Raw genomic sequence first — 17,089 nt, 5'->3', positions numbered from 1 at the left:
TTGTTACTAAACAAGAAAAAAGATTAAAAAGAAAAAAGTGTAGGAAAATACTCAGAGACTGAAAGCTAAAGAAAATTAATACCAGCAGACTGAAGTACCATATAAATAAAATAAATGTCCAAATATCTCTATTTGCAGGCAAACTCTGCTCACAGTCTGGAGTTCGATCCTAACGGGCTCAAGGTTGACTCAGCCTTCCATCCATACAAGGTGAGTAAAATGAGGACCCAGATTGTTGGGAGCAATACGCTGACCCTATTCGCTTAGAGCTGTTAAGCATATGAAGTGCTATTGCTAGTTTAAATATTGGCTTTCATTTAAACTAGAGAGGTTATTATATTGTACTCCTATATTTGCATTGAAAAAGTTAAGGGTCAATTTTGTTTTATATTTTTGGTGTATTTTTTTGGATCACTTTTTAATCTATTATTCCCCTTCTGTTTTCCTCTTTATATTAGTTTATATTTTAATGTTTATGAAATATATTTGTTTTAAAAAGCAACTTATTAGGCTGATTTCTAACAAACCTCAAACAAAAGATGTGGCTTTTCCCCATGCTTTTAAGCATCCCAAGATCCTTTATTATTTATACAGTTCCTAGTCCTGAAGTTGCACATAATCTTAAAAATACTTAGATCATGAAAAACTCAGGAGGCAAGACGAGTTTCAGTGTTCCCGCTAGCCATTCCCCCAGTCAATTGTAAATACGTATGAGTCTATTTACTTTATATGATTGGATTGCTGGCAATTGTGGTGTCCAGTGTTAATTATGCTTAGCATAAAGTGTGCATGGCCAGCTTTCCAAAGCAGGACACTGAAACAGAGCATCAATAGTGGTACTCTTTTCCAAAGAAAATACCCTCCTAATAACAAACTTCCATTTTCATGGAGAATAGGAAAGGAACTCTGAGAAGTTCCCTATTTGTTAATTTTAAAATAAGTCCAATATATGTATTCCATATGATGTTTGCATTTTACCTTACAGATAGGAGAACATTGACAATATTTTTTTCTTAAAATAAACAATCACATCCTGCTACGCAGCGCCATATTGTAAATCTCTAGCCCCAAGCAGCGTTCTATAATCATTTGTGATGGCCTACATATCCTCCATGTTTGAAGTCTTACAAGTCAAATTTATGTAGGTGTAATGTTGGAAGTGATTAGAATATCCTGTGGGTACTTTGGCAAATACTCTGATCTTTATATGAATTGAGAATTCCTGCATTTCAACTATTCACCAATGTTTAGAGATAATAAGTAACAGACATTGTTTATATTTTTTTAATCAGGGAGGGAGGGAGGAAGGCATGACAATTAGCTTTATTAGGAGAGGGGTATGATTTAATTGACATTTCAGTGAATGGGCAGAATGCAGTAACAGCCATCCAATTCATCTAGAACAGCAGGGAAACCGAATGGCTAAAGCCTTCCTTCCATTAGATTATTTGAAGGAACTTGATAAATACAGCTGTTTACATATTGCAATGTTAGTTTCTCCTCCAGAACACCCTTCCAACACCTCCTGCCAAGTAAGTGATGTGTTTAAACACTGACAGACAGCCTGCATGCACTGATGAATTTTCTCTTAACATACCTCCTTAATTCATCAGATTTATATCTTGACCTTCCTTCAAGCAAGACAGCATACATATCACTCCCTCATCTAATTTTCCACCCCCCCACCTCCCACCCCTATGAATTAGGAGTTGCGCTGAAGTCAGGCAGCTTTAAATCTAACAAATGAATGAATGGGTTGACATTGTGATCAACCCAAAGCCACCCGGTGAGTTCTATGATTGAAGGTGGACTTTTGAGTCTTCTCTGTCCTAATCTAATACTTGAAGAACTATACTACACTATGTACATGTTCTTTTAGATCCAAGATGGAAAAAAATAACCATGTGAAATATTTCTAAAAATGTCCCAAACACAAATCTGGGTATCTATGGAGATTCTCAGTCATCCAGGTCATGGTTGTGTCAGGGTTCCAAGTAACATACACAGAGCAAACAAAACTCTGAGGCAGGCAATTTCCTCAAAGAATAGGTTTATTGGATATGTCATATTGGCACAGGCTGGTGAAAACTGACTCTGAATATTCCCACAGTTTTCACCTAATTAAAAGTGAAAGTTTGTCACTTTCTCAAAACAGTCAGTCACATGGTCCAATCAGGATACTGTCCAGTTGCTAGGCGACTCAAGTCCCCTCCTTCTGAACACCTGCAGGAATGCCCTGGGTTCCCACAAGAACACCCCAACTATCTCTATTCCCCCCTTCCCATCTCTCTTCTCTGGTGTGTCAGCACTGAAGTCTCAAAATGGCCTTAGTCAGGCCAACTTCAGGGTTGACAGGTTATCCCAAAGGTGCTTTTTTTCCAAGAGGCAACCGGACTTTCTGGTTTTTCTTTGAAGACGTTTTGCTTCTCATCCAAGAAGCTGAAGAAGAGCTGAAGAAGCTTCTTGGATGAGAAGTGAAACGTCTTCAAAAAAAAACCCCCAGAAAGTCCAGTTGCCTCTTGGAAAAAAAGCACCTTTGGGACAAATATGGGTAGATTGGAACATGATACTTAGTGACATATCTGTCTGTGAAATACTGAAGATTTTAAATTTAAAAAATGCTATTTTACCAGTCATTTTGTGAATAACCTTTTCTGGACATCCATCATTTCTATTGGAAAAAAAATAAAGATCAGATTTCAAAAAAAAAAGTTATAGGAGGAAAAAATAGAAATAGCAAAGCCATTTTATTACATATAAAACTTTATTAAAATAATCCTAATTCATATCAAACGGAGATTTTCATGAGTTTTTTTTCTTTTTGGCTGGAATGGGACTTTTCTTTGCAGGTCTGCTTTTTGGTTCGTACAGTGCATTTCGTAAAAATCTCGATGCTGCGCCTTTATCCAACTTGGCAGCTTTTTTCTTTTCTTCAATTTCTTTTACTTTGTTCATGTATGTTCTTATTCTCTCCTGAAACACATGAAAATGTAAAAAACAAAAGTACATTTCCTATCATACTGAAAAGAGCAGAAATATTTTCAAACTCAAGTCAGCTGGGGAAAAATGGCTAATGGTGAAGTTATTGAGACGTTCAAGCAGTATTTCAAAATACAATAGAGAGTTTCGAATGTTGAGCAAGTTTTATCAGGGATACATTTAAAAAAGTCCAAGTAAGAGGGCTTTTTCCTGAAGGAGGTTGCATGAGGAGGTTTTACTGGTTACATGAGTGAACAATTCTCTGTGTGAGCCCATATCCACAGCAATCTCCTAGACCTAGGCCAAGGGTGTCAAATGTGTGGTGTCACGTGGCATATTGTGACTTTTTCCCCCTTCATTAAACTGGGTGTGGGTGTGGCCAGTGTGTGAAACATCCAGCCCGCAGGGGCTGTGAGTTTGAAAGTCCTGTCCTAGGCAGTGCTACCTGTGAAATGCCCATGTTATTGAGCTACTCTCTTTCTTTCAGATCATCCAAATCTCAAACATTATTGCTAATATAACAGATAGAAAGGCCATCTGACTCTGCTTAGGTGTTTCCTTCAATTGAAGTTGGCCAAAATAATCAAAAGGCAGGTTTTAAAACTACCAACCAAATCAAATTGTTGTAACCTAAGCAAATATAATAAGTATCAATTGTTCTCAATTCCAAAGAAGAGGTTTAATTTTAATCCTAATAAAGTGTAGTTTGTGTAAAATTTTTCATATACTCCATTACAAAACAGAGTCAGTGTGTTTTATATCTTAAGTTCTTCTGCAAGTTTACATGAGAATGAGGACCCCAATTCACTTAGGTTCTTTAAAAGAAGGTGAAACAGTGGATAAACACCAAAATGTTATCTCCAAACTGGAAGAAATACACAAATTAAAACCTAAATCACTTCACTTTACAACATAGTGTAAAGTAATATACATTGGGTTGAAATAGACAGAGACACATATATGTATATATTAATTAATTAATGAAAAAATAGATTTGGACATCACAGAGCCCGTGACAGTTTCAATCTACTGAGCACCTACTAAAAAGCATGAAGTTGCAAATCTGAAGGAAGTAAAATTGTTAAAAGTGACTTGCTTCAAATCTATTGTGCAATTACATTTAGCATCTGTATACTGAAAAGGGATATTGTATTGCTAAAAAATACATGCAAAACCCCCATGATCAAGGAATTGGAGCAACCATCCTAAAATAAAAGGCTAAAGTAGAGCTTCCTATTTTAGAAGAAAAGCAAAATAGAAGTAAAAATTATATTTGGGGTAAATCATTAAGGTAGGTTTCCCCCCCACTTCCTCTTTTCTTAACACTACAAATCGATATTAATAAATAATGGGAAATTCAGGTTGGATAACATCGTACTTTCTTGACGTATACAATTTGCAAAAGGTGTAGTGAAGATAATACCAACATTTAACAGGAAAGAGACAAGGAAACAACATCAAGGTGAATGGGTTCAGTTACAATGGATATACCACCAGGAGCTTTGAAGGGCCAGGATGGGAAATATCTTTTTGGAGCATGTCTATCAACATGATTGCTAAGAATGACATTGAAATAATCAGTTAATAATCAGTGAACTGATCAATGGCTCCTTGCCACAGTAATAACTATGTATGTAATGCTCCACTAAGTGCCTTGCTGGATAACATGACTAGGAATCTTTAGCATCTGAACTGTCATTTCAGAATCAGAATATGCGTTTGCTGACCCACCATGGTTCTTCTTATGATATGCTAGCATGGCTGAAGTGTTGCTAAGTGTTGCTTTTATGAGCAGAACCAGAAGCAGCCACTTAGGTAAGCTGCCATGTGCAGTATAAAGCAGTGTGGCCCAGACAAAGCCCTAGTAAATCCAAGAGAACTCTGCTTCCTTTGACAGTTGTATGTCTAGACTAAGCAGTCATGTGCAAAATAGGAAGACAGCTTTGACCTCTATTTTGGTCTCAGTTAATTTCCCCATGTTCTCAGCCATCACTTTTGCCCCAAGGCCAGGCTTCTGAGGTAGCCCTCAGCATCTCTGAAAAGGATTGCTTTTGGAACAGGGAAAGAAATGGGAGATTTTTCTTCCACTAGAACAGTAGGACCAACATTTTATTTGATTCATACTGCATGCTTCTACTCTACTTTATCTCAATCATTCTGTCAAGGATATAAGAAAGAGTAGGATAGGAAGTAGAACTGCACCACTAAAACTAAAAAACAATCAGATTTTTTTTGGTCCTTTTCTTCCTTTCAAGCGAGCTGTGAAAAGATGATCAAGAACTTACAATTGTATAATACCTGGTTATTAAAAATGGATATAAAATTAAAAACTGCTTCCTGATTGAACTTGTTCCCTTCCCTTTCAATCCTTCCTTTTATTTCATCCCTTTTTAGATTTAGGGGAGGGACTCCTGAATTATCAGTAACCTAGTTTAGGAGACTCTCTGGCAAAAAAAAGGATGCATAAATTATAATTTTAACTCTTTGATCCGAGTCACCAGCATTCATTTCCTTAACAGAGGAATGCCCGATTTCTGTAAATCTTTTTAAATATTTTAATAACAATTAAAACCATCTTTTACTTCCCCTTCCCCAACATGCATGGGCGTATGTGTGCGTGCACACACATACACAAAATAAATGTAAATTGATGGATTAATTATGGTTTTCTTTGAAGAGAATTTAGAGATTGCTAAGTGTAATCACCCAATTGTTGCAACTCTCTCTGGAAAATTAAATGATTTCCGTTCATTCAATCAAAGCAATTGCTTTATTTTAAATTTGTCTGCTACCAAATCTTAGTACTACTGCCTTTTGTACAAAATGTGCAAATTCATTTTGACAAAATTACTTGTAAAAGTATATTCTTTTAATACAGCCTTTTATGTTACAATAACCTAAATAAAGATTTCAAAACTCAACCAAATCTGTCTGAATTCCATTTCATTTGTTATACTAATGACACATTAATCAAATAACAGAATAAGGCAGGAATGTTCATCAGTCATGCAATACTGCATCCTGAAACATCACTGCAAAGGTTGTTTATTATATTGCTTTTAACGTTCATAATGGTTAATTATAATATTACTGCAAAAGTCCTCATTTAGCAACTGTGTTGTTTAGTGATCACTCACAATTAAGATGGCAGTTAAAGTGCCATTTTACTTAGTGACCACTTCATTTAACAACCAACTTCCTTGTGCCAATTGTAGTCACTAGATGAGGAATACTGTTTCAGAAGGGAACAGTCAGAAAAGAAATTCATACTCTACTATGAGCACCAAAAGAAGACTAATTTTTCAAATAAGGTGCCCCAAATTAGGAATATACATAGGCACTGGATTTCATTAATGATCGGATCTTTCAGACTTCAGAAAAGTGGTTGGAAATCTATACTGTGCAGTGCCTTCCAAGATGATGGAAGCCACTGTTCAGAAGAGAACGCAAGTCTAAAGCTGGTTTCATTCTTCATACTAGGGCATGATTTATTTTGGATTAGGTTATGTGGATCCAGTCCTTGTATCTTATTCAACAAAGTGTGGTCTAGTTAGTACAACCTGCAAACCAAACCAATATGTTAGTGACTACATTCACACTTAATCCTAAATCACAATTTTATTAATATGTGGAAAAGCCTCCATAACCTTGACCAGATAGCTGGGCCTTGAATTTCTTTATTGTCACTTTATTAACCCCAACTCAGTCACTAAATATATGACAAAATATTTGGCTTAACTCATAGACTGTTTAACTGAACAAATCAGAGTCTGATTTATAGCATGGTTCTTGATTCATATATAAATAAAAAACCAAGATAAATGTTCTTTCTTGTTGCAAGGGGGAGTACAAATCAAGGCTTGTACAGACTTGTATACATGGTCCTGTATGTAGCAACCAGGTCAATTAGAAAAAAAAGACCCAGCAAGAAATTATACGCAAAATGAATTCTCAGGCAACATGAAATAATTATTTCACTTAAAATATACTTTTCTCTCCAGGCAGATGAGAAGTCAGTTCTTAGAATCAAGCTAACAGCAAAATAAAAAGGACTAGCCGATTGGTCTTTTAGATGTACAACATGGATATTAAACTGAACTTTAGAAGGAAATAACACACATTTCACACTGCATAAGTTATAAAGTCTGTAAGAAATTAGAGAAGCTGAAGAATAACTGCCTTCCTCTTAAGAAGTTCAAGATAACAGCAAATATAACAGTGATTCACTAGCATGACATACTTTTCATACTGATGTGACCTGGGAAGGAGTTTAAAAAATTGAGTGGCAATTTGGTCAATCTTGAGCAAAAGCAGTTTTGCTTTAAAAAAAAAAAAAAAAGCAATGTACTGCCACAAACAAATATGTAAATATGTATATACCTATATTTCCCTATGAATTTTATTGCATAATCGGTTTTATTTATTACTTGTATTTGTAGTTACCATTTTATTGTCTTAACAATGCAGCATATCTGGATAGGTGTAATATATACACAACGTAACAATTCTGGTAGCCAACTGTAGATTTGATCTGTAGTTTTTCTATCTGCCAAGCTAAATCATTTGATCTGTTTCTTCAAGTCAGCAGAATTTCTACGATATCCAGCCTTATACACTCTACTCATGCTTCTAAATGGATTATAAGACAAACCTCAAAGATTTATTGTAGGCAGTAAATATGTCACTAATGCAGAATTACTGGACAGAACACATATAACTGGTGCCAAAAAAGCTTTTAGCTTTGTTGCTGAACTGGATTCTTTACTGCTGAGAAAATGAATTAATGGAGGGCTTGGAGTAGGGGAGGGGGAATCTTTCCCGTCTTTGCTAGTAAATCAAACACATGATACTTTTAAAGGCAGGCAGGAGTAAGAAAAGGTAGCCTTAGAGATTAACACCAGTCCAAGTATTTATAGGAAAACATACTGTACTGGAAGTTATAAATAATTATTAGACACGTAACATTTTTCCACTCCGCAAGGAAAGAGTCAGTTGGCACAAAATTCAAACTATTTAAAAAAAATGAAAAAGAAGGAAAGGATCATCTTATTTGAGAATTGAACTCAGATCAAAACATCTACTTTGAAAACGACAATATCATTTTGAGCAAAACCTATGCCTTGGTATTACTCCTCAAGGTTTTGCAAGGTAAACAAATGAGATGAAGAACAGATTAGCTCCAATGGCAGCTTTGTCTCAGGGCTACCATATCTGGTCTGCAAAACTGTGGATAACTGATTAAAGGGCAACAAAGAAATACCGAAAGCTCTGTTTTGCTGCCATCTACAGGTCATCAAGATTTTTACAACCCAGATATATAGTAGCAGTCCAGCGTTTTGCTACAGGAACATTTGCAACAAAGTGATCCCTCAAACAAACAGCAAAAGGTGTGATTCATAGTACCATCTGTGTTCTCCACCATGAATATCGAAAGGTTACGCTAAGTGAGACACAGGTTTGCTGTTCTCCAATGCTACTCTGTTACCTTCACAGCTTTTCCTGTCACAATGCTGACTGGCAGTTAAACCAAACAGACTTTTAGGGGGTGATTAACAATATGACAGAGCTGTACTGCAGTGTTTTCTTACTCTGACAGTTTCATGCTTTGTGGAAAAAGCAGACTGAAAACTTCATTTGTAACATGCAATAATTAATATTTAATTAAATTATACTTTGTTTGGAATTCACAAAAATTCTGCAAACCATTTTCTCAACATGAGAAGAATTTTGCATGGTAGTGAACATAAGAAACTTACCAATTCCTGTTTGACTGGATGTTCCTTTGGATTTATTCCTTGTGTAGCAAGGTACACTGCAAAGTGAATGTATGGTTATCAGAATTAATTAGAAAGATATAGCAATATATTGTTCACTATGTATTTAAACTACAGAAATACATTATCACTTACATGACTGGAAAAGTCCTTTGCCAAATCCTTAATAATCAAAATATAAAATGTTTAAGACTTGGGGAAAGAGTATATTTTTGTATTACAAAACTAAATGCAGGTGTAAGGAGCTACACAAGAAATAGTTTTTTTGCTTATTTATTTATTTGCTAACATCTCACACAAGTAGCAAAATAGTTTGATATTCATTTAATTGCTAAGACATCATTCAGTTCGAGATTCAGGCAGCTGACATTCCAACAAAACTCATAAAATATCATAAATATCACAATAGCAATATAAATATAATGAAAAGGGGGAATTAAAACTTATGAGTACTAAAGATCGTTAATGTTTAAATATGCCATTAGACACAATTCGCCTGTTATGTCATTATACATTTCTTACTCTGCATACTTACCCCAAAACATTGAATTCAATGTATAAGCAGAGACCAAATCTATTTTGGCTTGTTCAAGAGGATCCAGCTAAAATGAGAAAGATAAAATTATCTTTATAACATTTTATTTTGCACGAATAATCAGATTAAATGACAGCTTTGATGAAATCCAGAGAATGCCATTCCTTCCTCAACCTGAAGCTAGATGAACAATAGCATTTTGCGGGGAAATCAAGCATAAGCATTTTTAATTTAATAGAAATTGGAAGGGACTTTGGATGTCTTCTATCTAGTCCAACCCCCTATCAAACCCTATACCCGTGATGGCAAACCTATGACACACATGCCAGAGGTGGCACGCAGAGCCCTCTCTGCGGGCATGCGAACCGTCGCCTCAACTCAGCTCCGCTGTGCATACACGCAGGCCTCCCGCTGGCCAGCTGGTCTTCGGGTCTCTGCTGCACATGCATGAGGGGTGGGGTGCATGCACATGGGTGGAGATGCACACGCGTGCGCAGGGAAGCACATGTGTGGGGTGGGGGATATGCGCAGGGCGGGGCGCATGCACGGGGACGCATGCGCATTGCATTTTGGGGGTTGTGTCATGCACACACGCTTTGGGCACTCAGTGACGAAAAGGTCATTTCCCTATACCATTGCAGACAAATCATTGTTCAGTCCATTCTTAAAAACCATCAGCGTTAGAGCACCCACAACTTCTGGAGACAAGTCATTTCACTGATTAATTGTTCTCACAGTCAGGAAATTTCTCCTTAGTTCCAGGCTGAAAATTTCACCTTCTTGTTTCTGACATCATACTTTCAAATAGTTTAAGAACATTGGGAATGAACAGAATTTAACTTCTAGCTAGGTGAGCAAGTGGGAGTTCTTACTTTGAGATGTCTATTAAAATATTCTGTATCTTGTATCCCATATAAACATAAACATAGCTATTCAAAATTCAAAAATACCTCAGTATATGAGTAAGCTTAATATCAGCTCTAAAATTAAATGGAAATAAGTTTGTTCCCTAGAGACCACTTGGACTCCACAGAGCCGTTCTAAAAGCATACATTTTGCATGCCTTGTAATGTTCATAAAAACATACATTTTGCATGCCTTGTAATGTTCATAATACATAGCTAAGGTAGGCCTTAATACTGCAGAACAAGACATTCATTCACCTAGGCCATACAAATGAGTTTACAAGTCTTTGAAAAATATTCAGATAGGGATTCCCTAGCTGTAGTTGTCTTTTATCCATTGTACTGCCCTTGTTCTCACCTAAAACAGAGTATATGTTCTTTCTTGAAAAATGAGATAACCTTTGTTTGAGTTGATCCTCTCCTCCAATGCCTTTTAGTTGTGCTGAGCATGAACACACAAAGCCCATCAGCCAGCTAAGGAGTTATGGGAATAAAATCAAGAACCTCTGGTGGGCACTGGTTGAGGGACCCTGCTCTGGACTACCTGCCACTTGTCATTTTTTTGCACAATTCATGACTCTAAAATATCACGACCGTGCATTAAAAGGCAAAAACAGTTTTGGCTGCCAATGCCAATCTATCATTTTGTTCCTCTAGGACTTCTAAAAACACAGCCTGCAAGTTTGGACAGAGAACCTGTCAAAGAGCTGTATTGTAAAGCTGTTGTGATCATAATTTATTTTTGACTGAAAGACTGAAGACTTCAGGGGTGAAATTTCCTGATATATGAGCTCCCTTTTTGCCCCAAAGAAATAACAAATTGGATGTACATAGGTACTTGTACAAAGAACTCAGGCAGCATCTGCATTGCTGCAGATTAAAAAGGGGAACAAAGGACGCCTTATATACTCCTTTACTTTAAAAAAAACTTTCTTTGATTCCTAGCACAAATCCATCTAAGTTAAACATTTTTGACTTTCCATACCAGAATTCCCTTCTAGAGGCAAGGAAAGCATGAAATATACTTTGCTGTTTAGTCACTATGCATAACCCATTCAAATGTTAAGAAAGCACCGAGCCCTGTCGTTTTCATTTATTCTTCTAAATCTCTCTAACTGTAACTCTGTAATTGGCGCCATCCAGATATATTGTTCTACAGCTCCAACCCATCCATCAGAATGGATAACAAAGAATTATAAGAATCATAATCAAACGAATATGCCTTATGTGCAGAAAGTCAAGCTGGGGGGTGTCTCTCCAGGCAAGTTCACCAAGGCCCCAAGCAAAAATTAAACATCAGCAAACTGTTTCTTCTTGCTCTCCTCCTCTTCGTACCTTCTGGAGGAGCTCGCTTCTAGATATGGACATCATTGTCTTCAACATTGCATCTACTGAACCAACAGCTGTTCCAAAGGCTAAAAGGTAATCGTGAATCTCTGTGGGGTAGTCTTCTTCAGAAGGATCCATTTTCAAGAAGACACGGACTATCTGAAAAAGTACCAAGAAATAAACAAGAAAACAAAGACTGTTCACAAACGGTGCCAAACCATACTGAATAGGTCACAGCTGCCTGGACTGACATGTGCTATAGAAACCATGTAAAACACGAGCTATACTGTTCATGAAGTAGCCAAACAGTATGACATTAGGGCTACCACTGCCCTTAACTTGTAGGATGTAAATCAAAGGTACATAAAGAACTTTTGGACCCTTCAAAGAAGGGTAGTAGAGGTAAGACCTCGACTTACAACAGTTCATTTAATGACCGTTCAAAGTTACAATGGCACTGAAGTTAAAATGGCACTGAAAAAAAGTGACTTATGACCATTATTCACACTACGACCATTGCAACATCCTCATGGTTACAGGATCAAAATTCACACGCACGGCAATTGACTCATATTTATGACAATTGCAGTGTCATGTGATCATCTTTTGTGACCTTCTGACAAGCAAAGTCAATGGGGAGGACAGATTCACTTAACAACTGTGTTACAACCTTAACAACTGCAGTGATTCACTTCACCACTGTGGCAAGAGAGGTTGTAAAATGGGCCAAAACTCACTTGTCTTGCTCAACCACAGAAATTTGGGGCTCAATTGTGCTTGTAAGCCGAGGACTACCTGTAGTATCAACAACTTTCATAACGAACTTGTTCTATTGCCAGGTTTAAGTGCGATATAGGCAGTGTGTTCATGCCTCTTAAATGCAGGAGGTCTGGTAACATTTGAGATTAACATCCAAATGAAGACTCAGTTACATGGTCAAACACCACTCAAGGCACAACACTCTACATAGCAGAACACCAATTCTGGAATAGGAGGTACTTCTTTAATAAATAATCTGATAGTACTAATATGTTGAGAAATAGTAAATACTGAAAGTACCATCGTTGTTTCACAACACTTAGGACCACACAGGCATATTAAGTTTAAATCCTAATAAAAAATACCTTTTTAAAAATAAAGGTTATCTACCCTGCATCATCTCCATCTGCTCAACAATAGTCATTCACAATGACACCCTGTGTGATCTGAATTCCCAACTTTAATATTCAAAAATGAAGTTTGCTCTGATCAAGAGTTATTTCATACTTTGAGAATCAAAGTGCTGGGTTCATAAAACAGACAAAACCAAACCAAAACTAAACATTTCATATTAAACTTTTGCACAATGTATGAACTGTGAATGATAAATCATGTTTCATGATCTAATATGATGTGACTTAAACACTGTTGATGAATAATGTGATATAAAGAGTTTTGATGGGAGAGGTTGGGATGTAACTTCAAAAAAGTTAAAACAAATAATGACTTAAGGCAGTACGAACATGTTGCTGCAGTTGTAGAAGAACAATTACTTAATTTAAAAAAAACTGAAATGGAGAAATCATTAGTTTGTCAATTAATCATTTAGAGTAGTTTCACGATATCTTCAGACAGAGAAAAATATTTCTAGTTAATTAGAAAGTCAATATATTTATTAAACATGCTCACAAAAATTTCCAAATGCACAGCTGATTGTTACAGTTTGTCAAAATATTTGCATCACTCAGCACAATATTTTCACATATAATGAAACAAATTGTATTTCACCAAAGTTCATGATGGTTTCTCCTGAAATGGCAATCTCTCAACATCACGAGTCCTTATGGACGGTCAGATTTACTTCCACCTACACAAAAAGTCCTGAACTTTCTCTGACCATTTGGATTCACTGAATCTTAATTTACTTAATGTGGATTCTATGTTATGGTATAAACTGCTTAACATTATATAATTGAATTGGCATAGAACTAGCACTGGTAATAAATAAGCAACAAACCACCTGAAAAGGCTATTCTACCAAAAACAGTAATTAGAAACCCAAAAAATATTTATGGGTTTCTAAATACTCCCAGTTATAAAGTGAAAGACAAACATATAATTAAGCTAATACCAAATGGAGAAACTAGGCTGAATAAGTTATCATTTGAATCTGATGCTATTTAATAATTGATAGATTTTGCTAAAATAAAGAAATACAATTCTGTAATTCTTGATTAGAGAAAAGACAATATCTACATTTATTGGTGTCAGGAAGCCTCCTGTCTTTTGCACTTTTGGTGCAAAAGTAAACTTGTGATTTACGGTTTTGATGATTTGATAGATTATAGAAAGAAGAGAATCATGATGTAGTTAGACAAAGAGAATTTATAAAATACTTATAACTGATATAAAGAAAATAGGAAGCCACTTCAATCTTGATTCTTTCTTCTTATTTTTCTTCAACTTTTTTCTTTTCTTGTATTTTTTGCCATTTCATTCATGTTTCTGTATCTTCCTCACTTTATAGTAATTTGTGTTAGCTTTTACTTTTTTATATATTTTTTAAAATAAAAGTTATGTACAATTTTATATACAACCTATACAATTAGATGCAATCAAGGGTGCTATGCTTCCAAATCCCAATTGGAAGGGAGCAATGGAGGATGTTTCCCTCTGTTGCTTGCAAAAGAGAAACTGTGAAAAACCAATACCCAACCAAAATGGAGGCTGGATTTAGAAAGGCAATTAGTCTATACTGCAGCAGGAAGCTTACCATCTAAATATCGGTAGTCATATCTGTGACATCCTGAAAACAACTGAACGGATGCCAATTAAGCAAAGTGACATGAGTGTGGTGCATACATAAAAAATAGAAAGATAATAGTACTACTAGTTCATAAAACATGTCGAGTGAACTATGAAAGACACATGAAATTGTAAAACCACCAAGCATATTTCAAAATCATGAAACTGCACACAATTACAGTACTTAGGATACAACATGGAGACCAAAGAAATCTCTTGGTTTTTAAGAGACAAAGCAAACATTTAAAAATACATCTTTTTGTTTTCCGAATTTGGTGATTCCTTGAATATTGGTTTTTGGAATATGAATAATGCCAACATTTAAAAAGGGTTTTCCCTTGCAAATTGCTATTTACCAAACATCAACTCCTGAGAGTTACTACATTGAATATATACTTCATAGGCTTTATGGTACTGTTTCAAATATTTAATACATAGGCCAGATTCAAACCCGTTAAGCCATGATGTTTAACCACTGTATGAATAAGCCACAAGCTGGACGTGTATATACCATAAATCTTGGTTTACAAACTACAAAGGTTAGATTGCATAACTAGACTTATGAAACATTCAGAGCACAATTATAAAAAAACACAACACTGAAATAAGGGAAAATCATGTCCTATTAAAACTTTTGAATCCTATGAAGCATAAAAATGTAAGCATTCAGGAAACTACCACTTAATCAATAGTTTCAAATGGCAATTGATGTACTCTGTACAATTATGAAGCAGAACAAAAAGTATAAAAATTGACTTTTCAATTGGATTCTGACATCTGGTAACTTTTGCTTGTTGAATTACACACACGCACGCACACACACCTTTAACAAACTGGGTTCACATATTACACTAAACAATGACTTAAACTAGGACTACCAGATCTGAGCTGCAAAAATCCAAATCACTAGATGAGAACAGACAACTCTTACCATTTTGTTGCCATTTTGTGGCCATCCAGATTTGTGTACCCCAAATGTGTAGCCTCAATTAAGCATGGTTTATTGAATGCACCCAACTAATTAGCCTCCCACATTCTGCCATGCAAAAACCAGGTAAACAACATTATCGCATATAATGCTGTATGAACCTAGCCAGAGTTTTATTTTGGAAACTGGTAAGTAAAACTGACCCAATTCCTCCACGTTGAATAATACTGAAAACCACCTTGGCATCTATTTTCAGTTATACTGTACAGGATAAAGCATCATGTTGGAGATTGGATTTGCTCTAGTGAACCAAAGTGCACCAGTTCCACTGATACAAGATGGGGTGCTTCTATTTTACCCATCAGTCTCTCAGAGATATTGCAACATGGTGCTTTATACTGGCATAGCCCAGATTGTTCCAAGATCACCCCAAATCCATAGCAGCAGCTTTTCAAAGTGATACAGGGGACAAGAAAGGGGGCTAGAAAGTGGTTAAAATTAGACATCCAGTCACCTGCCACAATCAGAGCAACTAGCCAGAACTTCCAGCTAAAGCACTACCTTAGCAACTACCTTTGTCCAGCAAAGGCAGAAATGATGGCACTAACCCCGCAAGGTGTAACCTCTCCCTCAAAAGTCCCAAAGGTGCTTTTTTTTTTTTTCAAAAGGTAACTGGACTTTTTTTCCTTGAAGATATTTTGCTTCTCATCCAAAGAGCTTCTTCAGTTCTGGCTGTCAGAACTCATCCAATGAGCTTCTCATCCAAGGAGCTCCTCATCCAAGGACCTTCTTTAGTTCCCGCTGTCAGAACCGAAGAAGCTTCTTGGATGAGAAGCGAAACATCTTCAAGGGAAAAAAAATCAAGGAAGTCCAGTTGCCTTTTGAAACAAACACTTTTGGGACAACCATGACCTGGATGACTGAGAAGCTGCATAGACATTCTCTCTCAAAGGCAGGGGTCTCCAACCTTGGCCACTTTAAGACTTATGGACTTCAACTCCCAGAATTCCTCAGCCAGCAAAGCAAAGCAAAGCTGGCTGAGGAATTCTGGGAGTTGAAGTCCACAAGTCTTGAAGTGGCCAAAGTTGGAGACCCCTGTTCCTTAAAGGCCTGTTCAGCTGGCCCGTCTTTTGCGCGGCTGGAAAGGGATAGTCCGGCCACGGCTGCTCCCAACCTTCAGGGCCGCGCGCACCCCGTTCTGAGGACAAGATCAACGTGGCCAAACGAACCACCCGCGGCAAAAGCGCCACCTGCCCTCCACCTACCCAGCCTTCTGCAACGCTTCCGCGCGAAAGGAAGGGCGCAACCTACCCCGCACCGGCCTCGCCTCCCCTTGTCACCTCCACGTGACGGAGGCGAGTGCTAAAGACGAAACGTAAGTAGGCGGAGCTACAGTCTTTGTTCCGGACCGGCGAGTCCCGCAATAGTAATGGAAGATTCTTCCTACATAGAAAGAAAGAAAGAAAAGATAGAAAGGCGATTCAATCCGATCCTTTTTCCTCTCCCCTCCCACCCCACTTCACGAGTGGGATCAAGCTGCCTTAGTCATACGGCGTCTCCCTCCGGGTTTGGCGCAGTAAGGAAGAAGCCTGGAAAGCAAATATAGCCGGTCGGCTTGCTTTGAAATAGTGATTGTTTTAGAGCCAAGCACGGGAAGGTGATTGTTTCCCACTTGTAGACCTGTGTGGAAGGCATTTCGGCAGGCTGTGTATTGTCAGCGGAGGAAAAGGAACAAAAAAGGTCGTCAGGAAGCCTAAGTGCTACTGCTATTAAAGGAGCTATCTCGGCTTAACGCCCTCCCTAAAAGCCTTCGGAAGTGGCTGCAATGCAACTCCTGATTCATTGGGGCTTGTGG

The 17,089-nt window shown here is 37.1% G+C and overlaps 1 protein-coding gene across 2 annotated transcripts; it reads right to left on the bottom strand.

The window, feature by feature from the left end:
* Positions 1-2,745: 2,745 nt before the first annotated feature.
* Positions 2,746-16,533, bottom strand: C1D (C1D nuclear receptor corepressor). Of its 2 annotated transcripts, none has more exons than XM_087919289.1 (5): positions 16,500-16,533; positions 11,529-11,681; positions 9,289-9,355; positions 8,736-8,791; positions 2,746-6,539 (listed from the first exon to the last, which is right to left on the bottom strand). In XM_087919289.1, the coding sequence occupies exons 2-5, from the start codon at positions 11,658-11,660 to the stop codon at positions 6,507-6,509; spliced, it is 288 nt and encodes a 95-aa protein (XP_087775415.1). In that variant the 5' UTR covers positions 11,661-11,681; positions 16,500-16,533; the 3' UTR covers positions 2,746-6,506. The 2 variants fall into 2 exon arrangements, with proteins under 2 accessions (XP_087775415.1, XP_026568619.1); XM_026712834.2 differs by having other exon boundaries at positions 2,746-2,973.
* Positions 16,534-17,089: the final 556 nt, after the last annotated feature.

Source organism: Pseudonaja textilis, chromosome 1 (genome assembly GCF_049901715.1).
Source record: "Pseudonaja textilis isolate UNSWEBS1 chromosome 1, rPseTex1.2, whole genome shotgun sequence".
Lineage (NCBI taxonomy): Eukaryota > Metazoa > Chordata > Lepidosauria > Squamata > Elapidae > Pseudonaja > Pseudonaja textilis.
This window is presented reverse-complemented; position numbering and strand designations above follow the sequence as displayed.